Source organism: Microcaecilia unicolor, chromosome 2, assembly GCF_901765095.1.
Source record: "Microcaecilia unicolor chromosome 2, aMicUni1.1, whole genome shotgun sequence".
In the NCBI taxonomy this organism is placed as follows: domain Eukaryota; kingdom Metazoa; phylum Chordata; class Amphibia; order Gymnophiona; family Siphonopidae; genus Microcaecilia; species Microcaecilia unicolor.
Genome location: NC_044032.1, coordinates 209,001,845 through 209,024,087, shown reverse-complemented (window position 1 = coordinate 209,024,087; position 22,243 = coordinate 209,001,845). Strand labels below are relative to the sequence as shown.

The 22,243-nt window shown below is 41.9% G+C and overlaps 1 protein-coding gene across 2 annotated transcripts in view; it reads left to right on the top strand.

Moving 5' to 3' along the window:
* The window catches only part of AGTPBP1 (ATP/GTP binding protein 1), a 237,825-nt gene that overhangs the window by 17,131 nt on the left and 198,451 nt on the right, over positions 1-22,243 (top strand). For both annotated transcript variants that reach the window (XM_030193670.1, XM_030193671.1), the window contains exons 2-3: positions 10,456-10,520; positions 16,101-16,165. In XM_030193670.1, coding sequence (XP_030049530.1) covers positions 16,104-16,165 — 62 coding nt within the window. In that variant the 5' untranslated portion in view covers positions 10,456-10,520; positions 16,101-16,103. The remainder of the gene's footprint in view (positions 1-10,455; positions 10,521-16,100; positions 16,166-22,243) is intronic.

Sequence of the window (22,243 nt, the reverse complement as noted above, 5' to 3'; positions counted from 1 at the left end):
GAACAACCTTCCTGAGCCCTTACGCCAAGCCCCCTCCCTGCCCGTCTTCAAGTCTTTGCTTAAAGCCCACCTCTTCAATGCTGCGTTCGGCACCTAACCCTTACCGTTCGGTGATTCCAGACTGCCCCAATTTGACTGCCCCTATCGGACCGACCGTTCACTTGTCTATTAGATTGTAAGCTCTTTGAGCAGGGACTGTCTCTCTTTGTTAAATTGTACAGCACTGCGTAACCCTAGTAGCGCTCTAGAAATGTTAAGTAGTAGTAGTAGTGGTGCGTCAGTGTGCGGTTGTTTCGTTAGTTTGGCAGCCAGTCTCCAATGATTCCTAGGCAGGGAAGGAGTACTCCTCCCCCTTCCTTGGTCGCTGTTTGCTGCTGGCTGGGTCGCGGGTAATCTTTCCAGCTGGGCCGCAGCTTGTCCTGTTCGCCCACGTCCCAGATGGTGACGGGCACATTGTTTTCCGGCTCCTCTGACTCCATGTCAAGCAATCCAAAATATAGTCTGTGCTGTAGGCCCTCTGGCACTCTTCAGTACTGGCATTAGGCATTTTAAAATTTCTCCCACCCCCCCTCCCCCGGTCTATTTTTGCACATACCCACAGCAGGAATATTCTTCTCTCATTCCAGCGGTGGTTCTGTGCTCTCCGTGCTGCACAGATAATGAGCCATTCTGCTGGGGAATGCTCCTCCCTTATTGTCACGTAGTTTCCTCTGGTCCGTCTTAGGTTGCCTAGTGTTGCCTGGGAACAGTGTTGTGATGGTCCTTTGTGTTTCAGAATGTTGAGGGTGTTTTTTCTGATTGGTCCGTCATGCGAGGGCGGGGCAGAGAGACATGGTCAGTGTTCTGGCTTCACCACCATGAATCCATGAACCCTTCAGGGAGTGTCTGAGTGACTTCAGAATGTTGTCTTCAGAACGTTGAGGGTGAGTTTTATTATAGTAGATGTTTGTTATTAATTTGGTTTCTTTCTGTGCCGTCTGTAATACCTTGGCTTGCTGTTTCAACTGTTTTACTTTATGTTAACTTTATTACTAGAGAACAGTAATACATATCTGCACAAAAAACTGCAAAGCATTATACAAAAATGGCAAGATTCTGGTTTCTTATAGCTTCCTGCGAATGTGAACAAATAGGTTCCCCCCGAAACCTGTACTCCAAAAAGGGTCAAGAAAAATGCAAGCACATTGTTTCAAAACCAAACTCCTGACAACAAGAGGAATATAAATGATTTAGGCTCAAACTCCTTGCAGCTGGGGATACTTCCTCCCCCCACAGTTGCACCTCATCTCCATGGGTCCTGAAACATTCTGGGGCGTCGGCCTGTGTTCCCGTTCCGGAGGTTGGCTTCCACACCATTCCTGTGATTCCCTGCTCCAACCCCATGGCAACTTCTCATGTCCTTGGGTGCTTGCGTGCGCCAAAGAGGCTGTTCTAAAGGGCCAGTGGTGCGAATCCTGGAGGGAGTGCTGGGAGCATCGCCTCGGACCTGGGCATTTTTTCCATTCAGAATACTGATCGTTTAACCCTACTCTCTGTTTTCTGTCTTAACCTATTTTTAATCCACAATAAGACACTACTTCCTATTCCATGACTCTCCAGTTTCTTGTGGAGTCTTTTATGAGATACTTAGTCAAATGTCTTTTGAAAATCCAGGTACACAATTTCTCATGTTTAATTGTCGACAGATGAGTTTCCTGCAAAAAAAAGCCACATCTGCTCAGTGTCTATTTAAAGCCTGCAGGATTATTATACATTTTATTGGGGAGGATACCCCCACATTCCAGGAAATCAGCCTAACCATAATATCCAGCAAAAGGCCTTGTCAGCTGCACTCCAGTGTCCTAGATAGAAAATAGAGAGGGGGTCTCCCAGCCGCCCACCCCTCTCTCAACAAAGGTCATCCCACAGACTCTGTGCAATCTCTTCCAACCACCAGAGCACTCTCCTCCTCTGTGGAAACCCCATCATACCTTGAATCCTCCTGCTTACATCCAGCAATGTAAGGAATTTGTTTTTAAATGCCCTACCCTCCTCCATCCCATAGAGTAATTTTCCGCCTGGTAAGGGAACAGGACTTCCATCCTGAACACCCCTGTCTGGTAACCATGTGGCAAAAAAAAAAAAAGATAAAAGTCCAGACAGTAGTATCAAACCGTACAGCCCCCTAAGGAGGCTGCACTTTCTCCACAGGGGACTGACAAGTTCATGGTACCTGCTTCTGGGAAAGCAAAGCAGCAGTCATCCCAGGAGATAAGGGTTCGGTTCATTGTCTTCGTAAGATCCTGCAGAGACTGGATCTTCCTCAGCTTGTTCAACATGTTGAAAAGGGGAAGTGGGCTGCATTGCGCATCTGTTCTCCATATGAGGCTCCCGGGTCCTCGGAGGCAGGCTGCAGTCTCATGTTGGCATCTGTATGTGAAGTGCACCCTTCCTGGGTCTAGATAGGTGGGATGTGGAAGGTTCTGGTGAATTCTTTGTGCGCTTCCTTCAGGGTAGTCAGAAACTTGTGCCCACCATTAACTGTCACTACCAATTTGGCAGGATACCACATACCCACTTGTAGACCTCTATTTTGGATCTCTACCTTTATAAGGGAGGAGCTCCTTACGTTTCTGTAAAGTTTCTAGGCTTAAGTCTGGGAACACCCAAATCTCTGCTTGATCATAAGAACACACTTTTTAAGCTGTCATGCTCTCTTGAGCACCAACCATGTCTGTCTCCTGGAAGCATAGAAGCTTCACCACAAAGGCCCGACGGGATAGGGTAGCCTCTGGCCGAGGTTTCTGTTCTCTATGGGCCCATTCAATTTCAAATTGCAGTGCCACAGGAGACTCAGTGAAGCAGGTACTCAGTAGTTTTTGAACATAGGTCACAGGGTCTCTGCTTTCTCTATCCTCTGGTACTGCAAGGATCCGCAGGTTAGAACGCCTGCTCCTGGTCTTCCATTTTGTCCAACAATTACTCCAGTTTCTTCTGAAGTGTGCTGCTAGAGGATTTCTCCTCTTCAAGTGTATGGCTCTTTTGATTCAAGTGAAACCAAATGGGTGGTAAGGTCATAAAATTGTTTTTTGTAGCCTTGCCACCACCACAAGGTCCACAATTTCTGTCTTAGCCCTTCTAATTTCTTTTTGGACCAAGTCCCACATCACTTCTAGCATCGTCTTCTCTCTGACCAGCATCCAGGGGAGCCAGAGACAGCAAATTAGCCGTGCTACTAGGTTCCTTGCTCGAAGGTCCTGCTAGTAGGTCCCTTGCTCGAAGCTGCATACAATTTTCCTTGATAGTAAGTGGTGTTTTGGGCCCGAGTTATTTCAGCATAGCGTGGTGAGAGCAGAGTTTCCAGGGACCTGGAGGAAGGGCAGACAGGCTATGTGAGCACAAGACTCCTCAAACAGAGCAAGTCTCAAACCTGTTCTCCAGGGGGCAGGATGGCCATCTGCTCACCAGCCAGCCACCATGGTTTCTGGCCCGTGTCCACTGACCCTACTGTGTTCCAGGGTCTGCCTCCTGGCTTTTCAGGTCCCAAGATCTCCTTCAAAGGGCGTCTGACCCGGTGCAGGAAGATGTAATGCAGCCCAAGGCGGTACCAGCCACCTCCTGCCGCCCGCAACAACCAACCTTACACAGTTCTGCGGCGGAGTCCAGGGTCGAGTGCTCCACCTGCTGTTCTCTCCTTGCTGGGGCGCTGTGCACTCCAGACTGGAACTGGCCTCTTCAGTGACACCTGAGGCGTGCTTGTTCTGCTTCTTGTCGCCGCACGCCAGTCGCTACTCTCTGGGCTTGGTGCTCATGGTCCTTGACCTCGGCCTGGGCAGTACCGTTGCTTCTGCCCACCACGGCGCCCCACATGGGCTTTTTCTAACTCGAGAGCTGACGCAGGTGCCAAATCTCTGGCGATGCTCACTCGTTGATCTGCGACCGGGGTCTCTGAGCTCCAAATCTATTGCCGTATCTCTTGAACGAGGTTTAGAGCACTTAGGGGGAGGGGGGGACCACTGGGGGCGAGGTGAAGGAGGACATTCTGCAGAGCTACTTCAGTATGTGGCCATCTTGGCTGCGAGCGCTGCCTGGAACTCCTCAAATGTTTACTTGAATATTTTGAAAATTAAAAAATTAAGCTAAAAAGATGGGAGCTGGAGGGATGAAAATGCAAGGGATGCCAGGGTATATTGGTAATCAAGGGAATGGGTGTGGGGGGAATAAGGGATTGAGAGAGTCAGGGAGATTGAATGATCAAGTAGAATTGGAGCGTTAGGTAGAAAATAAGCACTTTTTGTGAAAGAGAAGGGGGAAAGTGACAAGAATATACCTGATGAGGCTATGCATCATTTGATCCAGATTGGAAACCCAGGAACTGGTAGGCCTACCAGCCATTAAATGAGTGAAACACACTGATAAGATCATCTATTGCCTCTCCCCCCGCCTCACCCTTGTCTCCCCCCCCCCCCGGGGGGGAAGGGCGCCTAGCAGCTGACTTAGAACTGGTGCGGACCGGGGAATCCGACTGTTTAATTTAATTTATGTATGCTCTTTCAAATAATACTCAAGGCAGCTTTTAATAATGCATATATGGTAAAGGGGCAGTTCTACAACCAGGCATCTCCGTTTCAGGCATCCTAAGGACGTGTGATAGGAGCCTGTTCTAGAACATTCAGATTCCATTACAGAATACTAGCGTAACCTGGTATCCGTGCATTTAATGTTTAGGCGCCTGCAGTTAGGTCAGTCAGAGAGCTGGTGTAAGTGCAGACACCTGAAGATGGCAGGGATGCGCATAATTTAGAATATTCTGTAAGTTTTATATAAATGGGAGCACTGCCCATGTTCCCTCCCTTTGTGTGCTCTTCTAGGTAAATTAGGTGTGCTGTTAATGAATGGAGCTTGGACGCTCTGCTGGCACTTCTAATTTCAATTTATTTCAATATTTGATAGACTGCTGTTAGCACAATCCTGGGAGATATCACATGATTGGGGGGAGTGGGGTTGGTGGTTTTTGCTGTGGGCTATAGCAAAAAGCATGCTATATCCTATATAATAAAACTCACCCTCAACGTTCTGGAGACACTGACGTCAGTGAAGCCAAGCCACTGACATCACTTCCTTCAAGACGGATTCGAAGGGTTCGTGGTGGTGAAGCCACCAAAATCGCCAAGTCTTGGGGCCCTGCCCTCGCGTCAAACGTGATGACGTCGAGGGCGGAGCAGTGGCGTACGGTGCGTTCAGGAGGTGCGGAGCAATGGCGTCAGAACGACGAAGGGGTCGGCAGGGAGGGAGGGAGAAGGGGGGGGTGTTGGGGAGGAAAACCTTGCTAGCGCCTGTTTCATTTGCTCCAGAAATGGGCCTCTTTTACTAGTTTTAACATAAAAGGATGTCTTTTAGCTTAAGATTTTTTTTCTTTCCAGGACAGATATCTTGTTCATAATTTTACTTATATTTGTAGTGTGCATCTCCAGAAAATGTTCTATGCAGTGAAATTAGTTTATGGTTGGGATTTGTTTTCCTCTGTTTTTTTTTTTTTTTTTTTTAAAACCAGCATATTTTAAAGTTTCTGGTCTTAGCAATAAAATCAGATTAATTGAGTTCTGTTAGCAGCGTAAATTCTGCCCAAGCATCTCCAGTGGCATATATGTGAGGGGTGCTTTCGGGACTACTATTGGCCACTCCGGGGTCTCGTGTGGTGGAACCCCTTTACTCCGAGGGCCTCTTCTGAAATAGTGCTCTTAGCTGTATGTCAAGATAAAAGACATTTGGAGGTCAGCTGTAATTTAGTGATTGTGTGGGAAAATGCAGATATAGTTATGACAATTATAAACTGCTGCCAACTAAACCCGGTCACCACTGAAATGAATGAAACCATTCATGAGTTGCCAAGGCAACTTCTGGAATGCCACAGATAGCCAGCCAGCCAGCCAGCCAGCCATCCATGCATTTATTACTGTGCACATTTTCTAGACCACATGCCCCATCTTTGTTACCATTGATGACAATATGTCTCCAAAGAGAAGCCAAACTGATTTAATGACCTGAGAGAGGCATTGTTTAGAGAGACCATGGAGTCAGATTAATTTACCTGCAAATAATCTGGATGGCTTCAAATAATTAAGGATAGGCCTGCTAAAGGAAAGGACCAATTCAGTCTTGGTTCTTTCTGTTGGCATGCATAAACTTGTACTTGTTTTCTTAGATCAGTGGAGGAAAACGGGATGGATTTATTCTGTCCCTGATAATGTGTTACAGTCTGAGTTATTTATGTGCAGGTAGTTTTCAGGGGCACTTGACACACATTATCCCATGCTCTTTGTCAGATCTTGCTTTGTGTTGTCAGAATATGGTTAAGCATAAGCACATAAGTATTGCCACACTGGGACAGACCAAAGGTCCATCAAGCCCAATATCCTGTTTCTAATAGTGGCCAATCCAGGTCACAAATACCTGGCAAGATCCCAAAAACGTTCAATACATTTTATGCTGCTTATCCCAGAAATAAGCAGTGGATTTTCCCCAAGTCATTTTAATAATGGTCTATGAACTTTTCCTTTAGGAAGCCGTCCAAACCTTTTTAAAACCCCGCTAAGCTAACCGCCTTAATTTAATTGTGTTGAGTGAAGAAAAATTTTCTCCGATTCGTATTAAATTTACTACTTTGTAGTACAGAAACGGTTTTGACTTCATTCCTGAGTGAAATTCATTCCAGATTAGAACAAGGATACATTGCATTAGTTGTTTCATTGGACTTATCTGCAGCATTTGATTTAATAAATCATACCTTATTATTAAAGCGGCTAACGGAAATTGGGATCTCAGGTACAATTTATGATTGGTTTACTTCTTTTCTTTCAAACTGCTCATTCAAAGTTATTCAAAATCATTCAACTTCTAATTCTTATTCCAGTCTTTGTGGGGTACCACAAGGATCAATGTTGTCACCTATGTTATTCAATCTTTTATGTTAGTCCACTTTCATTACTCATTCAAGCTTTAGGCATTAGTTCCTATTCATATGTCGACGATTTTCTTTTAATACATTATGTTAAGACAGCAAACATTGATCTGGTACCAATCCAAAATTGTCTTGATAAGGTGGCAGATTGTCTTACAACCCATAAACTAGTATTAAATCCAGATAAAACAATAACTTCATGGATAACAGGCCTTGGGCCCGTTCCATCTCTAACACCTGTTTTGTTTGGTAAACAAGTTCCGACAGTGAAGTCATTTAGATACTTGGGTATTATTATTGATTCTTCCTTGTCCTTCAATGAGCAAATATCTGATGTAACAAGGAAATCTTTTTATCAATTGCGTAAGTTACGTTCAAGTAGAAACTCCTTAAATAAATCATTATGCACACTAACTCATGCATACATTACATCACGTCTAGACTACTGTAATATAGTTTATGGAGGTCTATGAAAACTTAATCTAAAACGACTACAGATGATTCAAAATACAGCAGCTTGTATTATTTGCAGAGCTTCAAAATATGATAGAATCACCCCATTGCTATATCATTTGCACTGGCTTCCAATAGAATCTAGAATAAAATTTAAAATTTTAGCATTGACACACAAAGCTTTCTATGTATCTAGCCCTTCATATCTGTTTAATCTTATTATACCCTATACGCCAACTCGGACTCTTCGATCATTAACAGATAATAGACTGGTGATTCCGCCACCATATAAAGCTAGATGGGAATCTACTCGAAAATCTGCATTTTTTTTTCTGGCTCCAACACTTTGGAACTGCCTTCCTAAAGAACTTAGGCTTGAGGATTCTTACACTCATTTTTGTAAAATTCTTAAAACACATTTTTTTCTAGAATCTTTTGGAAACACTGCTTAGAATCAAACTGAAAGAAAAAAAAGGGGATTAATACCCCTTGCTGTTTTTGATATATATGAATGTTTTTATTAATTGTATATTTTTAGTTTGGATGGTTTGCTGTGCTTTTCTATCACATATGGATTTCCGATTTTGTGTATTTTAATTGTTTTAATGTTATATTTGATTGTAAACCGTTCTGATTTACTCTGTAATAAGAAACGGTCTAGTAAATGATAAATGATTCATCGCATGCCCCCTAGTCCTAGTATTTTTGGAAAGAGTAAACAGGTGATTCACATCTTGCCATTCCACTCCACTCATTATTTTATAAACCTCTATCATATCTCCCCTCAGCCGTCTTTTCTCCAAGCTGAAGAGCCCTAGTTGCAGGGAAGTCATCCCATCCCTGTAATTATTTTTGTCATCCTTCTCTGTACCTTTTCTAATTCCACTATATCTTTTTTGAGATGGGGTGACCAGAATTGACCACAATATTCGAGGTGCGGTCGCACATGGAACACTGCCAGGGCACCAGAAAGGTCTGGCAGTTTTCCTCCATCTCGGTCAGAAGCAAGGCTGAGAGGTGATGCCAAGAACCTTTTATAGCTACCTGGTTTTTCCACCCCTTGTTTTATATCCCTCTAAGCGCACTGTTCTTAGCCAGGGGTAATGCACTATAGCTCTATCTGGAACTCTGCAATCATGGGCCCAAATTTGGTTCACTAGCTGTCACTGATGCATGGTGACTGGGGCTGTGAGCACTACTGACTTGGGAGCAGGTGCAGAAACATTCTTGGTAGATTGTAATTCTCCCGCAAACCTAGCAAAGGAAAATTGCCACAGCATGCTCAGAGTAATGAGCATGGAAATTAATGCCCCGTTAAAATCGGAGCAGTAATTTGCTGCTAGGAACTGCATGCTTGCTTGTCTGTGCTCAAGCGCTCATTGGCTCTGGAAAGGGAAAGGGGGCGGGATTTGATTATTGCCTTTCTGTGGTTAACGATCAAAGCAGTTTATGTACTAAATATAGGTTCTTATTTTGTACCAGAGGCAGTGGAGGGTTAAGTGATTTTGTCCAGAGTCATAAGAAGCTGTAGTGGAATCGAATCCAGTTCCTCAGCCTAACCATTAGGCAACTCATTCCCCCCCCCCCCAACTTAAAAAAAAAAGTCCTGGTGGTTTAGTGGATCCCCCTCCCAGCCTCTGTTCTCACAGCTGTTTCCCCCTCCCAAGTATCACTAGTGTCTAGTGGCCCCCTAATCCCTCCCCAAGGCCTCTTGTGAGCTAAGGGGATCTGGAAAGCTTGGGGAAGGGGTCGAGGTGCCACTAAACACTGGGAATACTTTGGAGAAAGTTGGGTGTTGAAGGAGCTGCGAGAGTTGAGGCTGGGGGTCCAGTAGACCACCAGAACTTTTTTTTTTTTTAAAATCTGGGGCAGGGATGTCTGGTTTGGTGAAGGGCACGGGCTGCTAGGTATATCTTCTCTTGAGCAATTTTTGGGCATTAACAAATAACCACATTGAAACGCATTTAAATGCAGTCTCTGTTAATGGTTTCAGTGCCCATGCTGAAAACAGAGCATTTTGCACACAATAATGTGCACGCTAACTTGACACTAACCACCTTTTAGCACTGGTGTTAGCTTTTGAGCATCGGCCCCTTGGGAAGCTGAAGATCTGATACACAAGCTGATGATCTCGGGTCCAAGGCACTGCCTTTGAGCCACCAGCTTGCCCCTGTGACAGTATAATTTAAGTATGTGCATCCAGTTTGGTAGCATGTCTTTTAAAACTGATTTTATGTGCTCTAAATTTAACATGTGTCAACCTACAAATTATTGCATTAGAAGGTTTTATTGAAATCAGTATCTGAAATGATCTGAAAAAGCATGGATACCATTTTGGATTTTTTGGACTGAAATTTTTTTCCTGTACCTGGCCCTAGTACATTTTATATTTGGTTTGACAATGGCGGCTCCAGCGCCTTAGGAGTCGGGGCTGTCCAGAGAAGACAGGATGAGAATATGTTTTGCTGTTCTCATTCAACAGTATGAGGTTCTTTGAATGGACAGTGTGCGTACTGTGTTTTATTTATTTAGATTTTGCTCACACCTTTTTCAGTAGTAGCTCAAGGTGTTACATTCAATTACACTGGATGTTTCTCTGTCCCAGGAAGGCTCACAATCTAAGTTTGTACCTGAGGCAATGGAGGGTTAAGTGACTTGCCCAAGATCACAGGGAGCAGAGCAGCAGTGGGATTTGAACTGGCCACCTCTGGATTGCAAGACCAGTGCTCTAACCACTAGGCCACTCCTCCACTCCTTTCAAAACAGTACTTTCAAACAGTACTCCTTGAATTCAGCCATTCAGTTCTTTTTTTTTTTTTTGCTTTGTTCTTTGTGTTTCAATCTTTCATATCATTGGAAAGCTGATTTTTTTTAAATAAGTCACTAATAGTTACCTATTATATTTATACAAAAGTACAAATAAATACATTAGTAAATTTATTCATAACATAGTACGGTAAAGACTTCAATACATTAAAATTCACAAGACCATAATGTAGTATAACATGTCTATGGTTCTAAATTGTCACTTTAAACTCCTTATCTGCCTTCTTCTATTTCAGGAGACCTGTGTCTATAGCTTCACTGCGGCTGCCCCTTCCCCTCCTTCAAGAGTGATGTCAGCAAGGTGAGCTATATGAAGCAGGTTATTCAAGGAAACTACCAATTACCAAGTGTTTCAGTGTGGAGTGCAAAATGTCTGGAAATAAAAGTTTACAGAGCAATTTTCAAGAGACATTTACCAATGTAAATGGCTATATATGCCGTTAAAAGGGCTATTGGAAAGTTGCCTACTTTGTGAACAAGTAAAAGTATATCGTTTTCTTTTACAAAGCATCTACTTTTTCCCTGTATTCAATGGAGGCATTCCTAGTGTCTGGTTTAGGTTAAGGGTTGTTTCTATGTGTGTGCAGTTTTGTGTTTTTAAAATTGATGCATGTGTTGGAAAAAGTACCACAGAATAAGGACCTTTGCAGTTTGCATAGTGAAAGTATATGTGTACTTTCACATTGAAAATGTATCCAAAGACTTCAGGTAAAATGTTATCTGTGAACTTGGCCATAAGTGGGTGATTTGAAAATTGCTCTCATATTAGTCTGCTTGGTTGGGGATGGGAAATGGTTTGCTTGATAGTAAGTAATTTTCCTGGTATTGCACACCAAAAACAAGAGGTATTTTTTTGTTTTGTTTTTGTAATATGTAATGAATTGGCCATGCAGCTCTTAACCTATTCAGCTGGCATACTATGTTTACAGGAAGACAGAATTAGCCTGAAGTATTTTTCAAGTACTTATATTCTGCTGATCCAGCATATACTTGGTGGGTTACAAAGCATTTTCAGTAGACATGTGTGTTTTTTTTTTTTTTTTTTTTTTTGCCTGTTAGAAGAGGGTGCTGGAGGAAGTAAGTGGTAGCAGTTCAGGGCTTGAGGATCAGTGGTAGCTTTAAGGGGTGAGAATCTGGACAGCTGTCAATGCTTTAGACTCTTGGTTCTCAACTGGTATGTTGTGAGCCCTCGGGCAGTGTCATGGAGCTGGCATACAGCAGTGGGGAGATAATGCACGCAGCCATGGAGTGGGGAGATAGATTTGTAGATAAATATATTCATATGTTAAATATACTTTAATTATATATTTTTAAATATATTTTTATTACATATATATTTCATATTTTTTTACATTTATATATATCTGCTGTATGCCAGCTTCATGACTCCCCTTCTCCCTCCCTCTGTGGAACCTGCACCGCTTCCTGTTCTTTACTCAGCTCCCTCCCCTCAGTCCATCAAACCAGTTTTTGTTTGCTGCCCTTGCAGCAATAACAGGCTACCTGAGCCGGTGCCGGACCCTTCCATCTGCCGCGATCCACCCTTGTGTAAACAGGAAGTCGCTCAGTGTCCCGTCTTCTTCTGACATCATTTCTGATGTCAGAAGAAGGCGGAACTGAGTGAAGGGAAGACTGACACGTCGGGGCGGGGGAGCGCCGCCTCCTTCTCACTAACGCTACGCTGCCGCCGGACAGAGGTAAATTTAAACAAAAGGAAAAGGATCTGGGGAGAAGAGGGCGAGGTAAGCATTGTGTGACGGGGTGCCCCCCCAGAGGATGGTGCCCTCCTGCCTTGCTTACCTCGCTTACCGTGTTGGCACGGCCCCGGAGGGAGGAGAGCAAGTGGTGCTGGACTTGAGGGGAATTGAGGGAAGAAAGGCGATGCAGGACTCATAGTGGGGGCTGACGGGGAAAAAAAAGTAGTAGTGCTGGACTCATAGTGGGGGCTGAGGGAAAAAGAGGGGAGCAGTGCTGGACTCGGAGGTAGACGCTGAGGGAAAAATAGGGACATGTCCTAGACTTGGAGAGAGGGACTTTGAAACAAAGATTGCTTTGGAGGCAAAAACACATAGTAAAATTTTTTTTTAGGTATATTAAAAGTAAGAAGCCGGCAAAAGAATCAGTTGGAAAGCTAAATGACTGAGTGGTAACTCGGGGAACACGAAGACATAGCGGAGAGATTAAATGAATTCTTTGCTTCGGTCTTCACCGAGGAAGATTTGGGAGAGATACTGGTGCCAGAAATGGTATTCAAAGCTGACAAGTCAGAGAAACTGAATGAAATCTCTCTAAACCTGGAGGATGTAATGGTGCAATTTGACAACTTGAAGAGTAGCAAATCTCCTGGACCAGGTGGTATTCATCCCAGAGTAATAATAAAATTGAAAAATGAACTTGCAGAACTATTGTTAGTAATATGTAATTTATCTTTAAAATCAAGCATTGTAGTGGAAGATTGGAGGGTGGGCAATGTAACACTGATTTTTAAAAAGGGTTCCAGAGGTGATCTGGGAAATTTACAGACCGGTGAGCCTGACATTGGTGCTAGGCAAAATGGTAGAGACTATTATAAAGAACAAAATTACAGAGTATATTTAAAAGCATGGATTAATGAGACAAAGCAAACATGGATTTAGTGAAGGGAAATCTTACCTCATCACACATGTGGATAAAGGTGAGCTGGTTGATATTGTGTATCTAGATTTTCAAAAGGTATTTGACAAAGTACCTCATGAAAGACTCGGAGGAAATGGAAAGCCATAAGATTGGAGGTAGTGTTCTATTGTGGATTAAAAACTGGTTAAAAGATAGTAGGGTTAAATGGTCAGTATTTTCAATGGAGAAGGGTAGATAGTTGGGTTCCCCAGGGGTCTGTGCTGGGACCACTGCTTTTTATCATATTTATAAATGATCTAGAGATGGGAGTAACTAGTGAGGTAATTATATTTGCTGATGACACAAAGTTATTCAAATGTGTTAAATCATAAGAGTATTGTGAAAAATTACAAGAGGACCTTACAAGACAGGAAAACTGGACATCCAAATGGCAGATGATGATTAGTTTGAGCAAGTGTAAAGCGATGCATGTGGGAAAGAGGAACCTGAGCTATAGCTATGTAATGCAGTGTTCTACATTAGGAGTCATTGACCAAGAAAGGGATCTAGGCGTCATCATTGTGAATTTCCCGGAATCCAATTGGTTACAAGATCCAAGACAGCATGGTTTTACCAAAGGTAAATCGTGCCAAACAAATTTGTTTGACTTCTTTGACTGGGAATCTACTTAGATTTCAACAAAGCTTTTGACATGGTTTCTCATAGGGAGGCTCTTTAATAAACTTGACAGGCTGAAGTTAGGACCCAAAATGGTGAACTGGATTAGGACCTGGTCTGCCAGGGATTGGTAAGAAGTTATGATACAGGGAATTTTGGGTTTTGGGAAAGAGGGCTGTGCTAGCTGCTTGGATTTCAGCTGAACCAGCATTATTTTGTATATGGAGAAGTATGGTGCACCATTTTCTGTAACTAGATCATATGTGGGTATGAGGGAATCTCTGGTGGAAACATTCCTTTGTGGACATATGGACACATTGCACCCTGCATGAGAAGTAGTATTTTTAATTATTGTTGTTGCATAAGACTTTGAAAAATGAAGGATATGGATCCAGGGGTTTGTTCCCTAATGGATGGCTTGATTTGCTCCTGATTTCCTGTAAAGAGAGGGGGATGGATTGGGCTGGGAAGACAAGGTGGGGTGACGGGGTGGATTTTGGTTCCAAGATTGTTGCAGTTTGAAGGGTAAGAGGAGGGTGTGGTGTTGTGGGCCTAAGAACCGCAACACTTGGCTTATTTACATGTAGTGTTGGGCTGCTGTCCAGGGTGGATGGGGCAAGTTATAATGGAGAAAGGGAGAGCGACACAAAATTTGGCAAAAACATGGATGTTCATTGGAATATTAATACTTTGCCTTAGTTCTTATTGTGGTGATAACCATGTACTGTGGCTGGTGACTTATGCCAATAAAGAAATTTGAGCATAAGAAAACCGTGCTAGCTATGTCTTGGCTGCATTTGCCATGTTCCAATAAATCCATTATACTTTCAGACCTAAATATTTCTGCTTAACCTTCTTACTTCCAGCAAACAGTGGGAACCTGAAACAGGCAAAGTGGGAGCAATTTTTCCTATCCACTGCACACCTCCCCACAGTTTGGGGCTGCATTATGTTACAGTGCTATGTAATTAGGTGTGTATGCTTAGTGTTCTGGCAGTTAACTCTGAATACTTGTGTGAGCACGTGTATAGATTTCTTTATTTTTTTTACACGTGGTGAAAGCCAGGGGAAATGTTGGACTAGGCAGAGTATTTGCGGTTCGGGTCAATACATTTTGATGATCCTCTGATCATGTTGGTAGCTGACATAAGTAACGGAATGGGGTGAGCCACAGGGGCCATGGTCTCAACAAAATTTTGGCCAACTCAGCACCGGCCACTAGAGAGCTTTGGGGCAGGACTAATAATTTTTGTTTTCGTTGGCCCCTCCAACCAAAACGTTGTTCTGCTGTCTCTCAGTAGCTAAGTACTGTTATCTTGCAAAGTCATGTGTCTTTGTGATAGTTTAGATTTCCATTGACATTGGAAAGCAGAAGAAAGGAGCTTATTGGGTTTTTTTCCTTTAATGTAATATGAATAGGACCTTCTGTGTTTGTACAGTGTGTGTACTTCAGTGCCTTGTTTGTGTGTGGTTTGTTGTAGAAACAGAGGAGCAAGACACTAATCTTTCAGTGTTGCATGGCTAGTGGTAGTTGAAACCTTGTGCCCAGAAAACACAAGGTATAATTATCTTATCTTAAGTTTACTTAAAGTTTTATGGTATTTTTTACAGTGTATAAAAGGGAAACACATGCCTTTCTTTAACTTTGGTTGCTTGCTGTCAGGTATAATTTAGTTGTAAAATCTCTTTAACAGATGGTATTGTTGGAAATTTGGGGCATGGTTTATCAAGATCTTTTCCCATAGATGCAGAATGGGAGAAAAACCATAATGAATCAGGTCTTTGTTATTCCATGTGTAATTGTGCCATGCCCTCATTATAGAGTAATTGGTTGCCAATGGTTAGTCAGATGCTGTAGTGAACCCGGGGGTAAAACACATTTTCCTATGACTAGATATTTCTGCAGAAGATGGAACAAACTTGGGTAGTACAGATCAGAGCAGGAGTGGGCAATCTCTGTCCTTGAGGACCGCAGCCCAGTTGAGTTTTCAGAATTTCCCCAATGAATATGCTTGAGATGTATTTGCATATAATGGAGGCAGTGCATGCAGATAGATCTCATGCATATTCATTGGGAAGATCTGAGTGGGTTGCAGCCATTGAGGGCTGAGGTTGCCCACTCCTGGATTAGAGGATACTTGCCTGTCGAATTCCTTTTAAGTAACACGAGACTGGTCTGGACTCGCATTACAAAGGTCAGTTTATTTGCAGGGAGATATTAGGTCCCTTTCATAGGCACCTCGTAAGCCAATTAAATCAATTTCTGAGCATAGACCTTGAAAACAAAAGACAAATATCAAGCCTTGAGACTTTACGTTCTAGGTGCTGCTAACTAATTGAAGATTTGTAAACCCCTGCCCTTGATTAGCTTGTAGCTTTTTCTTAACAGCTGCTTTTTTGTATCCTCCATATGCTATAATTGTGTGAATAGCTTAATATTTTGGTTAATAGGTTTGACATTCTACAGCATGTGTTAATCCTCCAAGTATCCAGCATGGCCACCTTGCGGACTTTATTAGAAGCCTAAGCATGGAGTGCTTTGTTTTGTTGCATCAGAGTTTGGTGCTTTATTTCACTAACAAGTTTTATTTTTTTGTGCATCCTGCAGGATATGGTGAATAAAAAAAGTAACTTGTCCAAGATGAACAAAGTAAAAGTGCCAACAGAAAAATGGTAAGTTCAAGAGGATGCTTAAGTTGCAACAATTTTCATACATTTAGCTATCGATTCAGTTTAGAATTTCCATTCTAAGTGCTAGTTTAGAGCTACAGTATTCAGTTCTTGATGGAAGTTCAGGTTTTTAAATTTTGTGTATTCTTATTTTTGTGGAATTGGAAATAATCACATTTATTCATACATTCTTGAGGACTGAGTGCCCCAGTCTTTTTCTCAAAAAAAGAAATTTTGATGATCCAAATTGTTGAAATCGTATAAATATAGGATAAGTTCATACTTGTACAGCAAAGACAAATACCAGTTTCAGAAATATCAAAAAGAAAAACGCCATTTCTAACTGAAAGTCCAAGTCCACAAAATTTAAATTGAGCAACTCCAGTTCTACTTAAGGAGAAATAAATAAGGAGATATACACTAAGGGGGTCTTTTACAAAGGCATGCTAACATTTTTAGTAGTGAGCACTAATGCTAGAGACGCCCATAGAAATATATGGGTATCTCTAGCGTTTTTAGTGCATGTTTATTTTTAACAGGGGTGCACCTTTGTAACAGGGGCGTACCAAACAGTTAGATCTTCCACTGAAGCAGCTGAAGTGGCCACAGACAAATGCTTGGTAGTTAGGAAAGTTGAAAGAAATAATTAAAAAAAATCAGTAGTATAACAAAAACTGTTTTCGCAGTCCAAGTGTTTCTGGAAACATCTGGAAAGAAATGAACTTTATAGTTCAATAATGCCAATATTTAAAATTGTAGAAGCCATTTTGTGTCAGACATCAAAGCAAGAGTTGTGATCAAAGTAGCAGAACAGCCAGTTGAGCATCAGATTGCTCTAATATAGTAGAAAGATTGAAATCCTCCATTTCTGGAGCGGCCCCTTGCATCAGTGAATTTATTTTTTTTCTTTCTTTAGCATGGTGAAGGCAGTAGAAGTAAATGGTGGCAAATTCTCAACAGGAACCTTTTAAAGTCTTAATAAGATATCTCTAAATGACACACTAGGTAGCTGGAATAGTTAATAAGCACAGATTACATCACTTAGAAAAATTCTCCAAATTCTCAACCTCAGTTCTGAAATTGGTAATATTTAATTATTTTTACTGCAAAAATAGCAAGCTAGTACTCATTTTACCCCTCGAAGGAAAAGACCTCAGAAGCTCAGCCTGTGGAGTTTGATTTCTACCTCAGTTGCTGAGCGAACTTCCTCACTGGTCCGTTAGCCTTCTTTTTTATTGTACATATTTTTTTCTTTCTTTTTTTCAATTTTTGATATTTGTCTCCTTCACTCTTTCATTTATTTTTTTGTTTAAGTTGTCATATAAATGAATAAAACAAGCACTTAGCTGAATGTATCTGCCAGCTTGCTTGGTGAGCTCAACAGAGCGCTTCCGTTTCACTTTACTGCTTCGTCAGGAGCTGTACCTGTGGAGATGATTTCAGATAGACCTTTGTCTGAGTGCCTTCCCTCTTTGTTTACAGTGAGAGGGAAGGCACTCAGACAAAGGTCTATCTGAAATCATAACTCTGCAGGTGCAGCTCTCGACGAAGCAGTAAAGTGAAACGGAAGCGCTCTGTTGAGCTCACCAAGCAAGCTGGCAGATACATTCAGCTAAGTGCTTGTTTTATTCATTTATATGACAACTTAAACAAAAAAATAAATGAAAGAGTGAAGGAGACAAATATCAAAAATTGAAAAAAAGAAAAAAATATGTACAAAAAAAGAAGGCTAACGGACCAATGAGGAAGTTCGCTCAGCGACTGAGGTAGAAATCAAACTCCACAGGCTGAGCTTCTGAGTTCTTTTCCTTCGAAGGGTAAAATGAGTACTAGCTTGCTGTTTTTGCAGTAAAAATATCATTTTGAGCACAACAGCCAGACAAGTTAGTAATATTTAATTATAGAAGTTTGAACAGATTGACAGACTTCTAGTGTCTTTTCCATTGTCCTCTGTTAGCTAAACAAAATCCATAGATCTGTTCTCTGTTTTCAATTCCAGTTGTTCCATAGAACTAGATAAGTCTTTGTTTCCATGTGATTACTCAAGTCAACTGTTCCTTTTAGAGCTACAGAAGTAGGATTATCAGATATTTTGGTAGTAAACTGTGCTTATCCCAATGCCACTCAGTCGTTTCTCCACAAGGTACCGTGAACAGCCCATTGCTGCTGCCTTCCAACGCTTTCCACTCTTGTCTGCGTTTGGTACAGTCAACGTTTGCTCCAACAGGCTCTAACACTCCTCTCATTTCAGCCTCTCCCACAGTAAACATCAGTGTTGTGTATTCTAAAGCATAGCATCTCAAGTAGGCTAATAGCAGAACTGCTTCTTTTGGCCTCTGTTTACATAACAAAGCCATTGCATAGGGTCTGGCTTGGACATTGCTGCTGGCTGAAAGTTTGCCCTTACTCTTGTCCAATTTTAGAAAAAAAAAAAAAAGAATCAACTAGGAATGCAGCAGCATATTTCTGCCATCTTGGCACTGCTGAAAGGCTGCTTCAGTAATGTTGTTCTAATGCAGCATGTTCCTTTTTCTCTGTTCTCCAAAGTCCCCTCCTTTCCACTTTTCAACCCATCCTCAAAACCACTTTAATTTAGAATATGTTCAGGTCCTGAGACACAGTTACACTTTCTCTCTTTACCCTTGAAGTAGGACAGTGCCTATACGTCTTGCTCCATCTCTACCTGTTTTCAAGTCTATGCTGAAAAACCCACCCTTTCACCACTGCTTTTGGCTCCTAACCGCTATGCAATTACCTCCCCTTGTTCCTTCTCACCCAGTACTTCCCTCGCCCTTAATTGTCTTGTCTGTCTATTTTTTAGATTGTAAGCTCTATTGAGCAGGGACTGTCTCTCTGTGTCAGGTGTTCAGCGCTGCGTGCGTCTGGTAGCGCTATACAAATGTTAATAATAATAATTAGTTATTCAGGTGAGAGAGATCCCTGTTAAAAGAGCTTACAGTCTAAGGGGCCCTTTTTACTAAAGGTTAGTGCACACTAACAGAATTTGCATACGCTAAATTTTACATCTTTGTGCCACGTGGCACTTAGTGTATGCTAATGTTCATTAATGTGTGCTAAGCTTTAGGAAAAGGGCCTCTAAGTGAGTACCTGAGGTAGTGAGAGTGATTTGTCCAACTTCACATGGAGAGTTGGTGGTAGAAGTGTAATTTTCAATCATTGCTTCCCTGGTTCTCATCCTGTTCCGAATTGAGGGTCCTCAACCCAGTTCTTGGGATGACTCCAGCCAGTCAGATTTTCACAATGTCTATGCATGAGAGAGATTTTACATATAACAAAGGCACCACAGGAACATCTCTTTCACGTGTTCATTGTGAAAATTTGACTGGCTGGTTTGAGAACCATTTGCTGTGATTGTTAAGCCATTTGATTTGCATTCCTATTTTGTCTGTCAGTGCTTATTAAACTTTCTGTGGCTGCGACTCCTGAAGATGTGACCTGATACTTTTATTTACAGCCTGCCCATGTTCTGATCCTTGGTCTATCAATTTACTTTTCACTTACGGGTCATTTTTACTAAGCTGCATTAGGTGCCAACATGTACCTAGTGCAGCAAAAAGTGGATTAATGTAGGACACACTACAGCATCACAGGGGAGTTTTTCTGAGTGGTTAATGTATACACATTTTTTTGTGTTTTTTTTTTTTTGTGTGTGTGTGTGTTTTTTTTTTAAAGGTGTGTGTCAGGGGTGGACTGGGTGTTCCTGTGCTAACCAGTTAGTGCAGGGATAATGCAGGAGCCCTCACAGCCTACAAAAGAGGAGGTGGTGAGTGCTCCCACTGTAATATTTAAAAATGGTCATGTGCTAATGGAAACATTGGCACATACCGTATTTTTCGGACCATAAGACGCACCTAGGTTTTAGAGGAGGGAAATAGGAAAATTTTTTTTTTCCTTTTTCCCTCCTCTAAAACCTAGGTGCTCCGGTGCGTCTTGTCCGAATCCCTCCCTCCGAGTTCGGGATCGCCCTCCCCCCGGCCCTGTCACCACTTCTCCCTACTCACGTCACGCGATCTTCCCTGGTGGTTTAGTGACGTCGGGGCAGGAAAGAGTCCTGCCCCGACGTCACTAGACCACCAGGGAAGATCGCGTGACGTGAGTAGGGAGAAGTGGTGACAGGGCCGGGGGGAGGGCGATCCCGAACTCGGAGGGTGGCCAGCCAGCTAGCCAAATCTACCTTTGGACTAAGACGCACCCCCCATTTTCCTCCCAAATTTTGGGGGAAAAAAGTGCGTCTTATAGTCCGAAAAATACGGTAAATCAAAACAGTAGGTTTAGGAAGAAGAATTCAAGTTGCAACAATTGTTACTATCCCCAATTGATTCAAACAGGGTATACTACGACCATCCTGAGGTGGGAGGAAAAGCCTCAAAGAGCTTCAGGCAAAAACACCCTCGTAGCTGAGACCCTTCATCATTGGCAGAAAAACCTCTTCAATTTTTCAATATTCTATCAAAGTTCTTCAAAAAAAACAAAATTTTTTTGAACAGCAGTACTTTTAGAAAAAGTGTACTGCTTCTAAATGCACTCATCGCCCTTATAGATGTCATTGGAGTCTAGCGTCAGGATCAGTCTTCCGATGAGGATATGGATGTTTTCAGGTATGTCATTCGCTACACTCCCATGACACCCAGTTTAATAAGGTGAGGAAACATGGGGGTGTGTTCACGACTTCGGCTGCTTTTTCTACAGCGTTATTGAGGTTTCTGTTTAGCCGTGGGAAAAATCTTAAAGACCTTTTATGTCCGTCTGCTTTACCTTTAAGAGCTAGAGTCCGGAATCGGCTGAGCTGGGTCACAAGAAGTGTGGTAGCTGCAAGTTTTGTGATCATATGATAATAGAGATAGCTGAAGAATTTTGATGAGTATTGATAGAATATAGAATTTTGATAGAATATTGAAAAATTGACCTAAGAGGTGCAGAGGTTTTTCTGCCGATGATGAAGAGTATCTTGGCTCCAAGGGCGTTTCTGCCTGGAGATCTTTGAGGCTTTTCCTCCCACCTCAGGATGTTTTAATCATTTGGGGATAGTAACAATTGTTGTGACTTAACATTGGCACATAGCCATTAATGGGCAAAATAGAAAATCAGAGGTTTTTACAGCTGTGGTAAAAATGCCCTAGCACGCAGGAAAGCCCTTTGTAAGGGTGCCCCAAGGACTAGTTTTACTGCAGCTTTGTAAAAGAATCCCTTACTTCCTAAGCCTTTGAGAGTTCCTGTATTTCTTTTTTATTATTTTTTTTTTTTTTCAGTGGTTGCTAATTTTGTATTCCTTGTCTTGTGTGGCTCTTTTCTCTCTACGTATATGCAGTGTGTACAGATGATGCTCCGTAAACACTGAGTAGTAGAACTAGGCAGCTTAGTGACTTCTGAAAGGGGTGCCTTATAAGTCTATAATATTTGTTTTTCCATTTTTCTTCAGCTAGATACTAATACACATGTCTAACTGAAATATTAAAAATTAATGTGTGATGGAAATAGCAGTGAAGCTTTGCAGAATGACTCAGGAATGTTCTTGAGCCCAGTTTGAGCTCCTTGTGAAATAAGGCATGGTTCAGACACTATTTGGCATGTCATTGCACATCCTGCTAAAGCCAGCAGCTTGCCCACATGTATCTAATTTTTGAACAGAATATGTGTCCAGATGTACTTATTGTAGTGCTTTTGAAATTATATACAAATTTTGTTAAAAAGTATAGCATGGATTTTTATACTATAGATACAAGTATAAATTTATGTGACCCAGCTTATCACTTATGTATTCAAATATCCTTTTTACATTTTTTTTCACTGTCCTGAATCTAGCGATAAACATAGTTCAAAGTATGATTGTTTCTGGTTTGGTGATATTTTTTTTTCTAGGTGCTCTTTAAGGGAAGAGGTGATTATGTACTGCTAAGTGCTGTTTTAAGTGAGCAGTTTTCAGAAGTACAGATAGAAAGATGTTAATTTTTAGACAGCAGCATTGTATTAGAAAAGCACAAGTCTAGGAATAGCCACTTAAACAGAAATGATATTCCTTGGCTGTGTAGCATCATTTGAGATTGAATTAAAGGAAACATT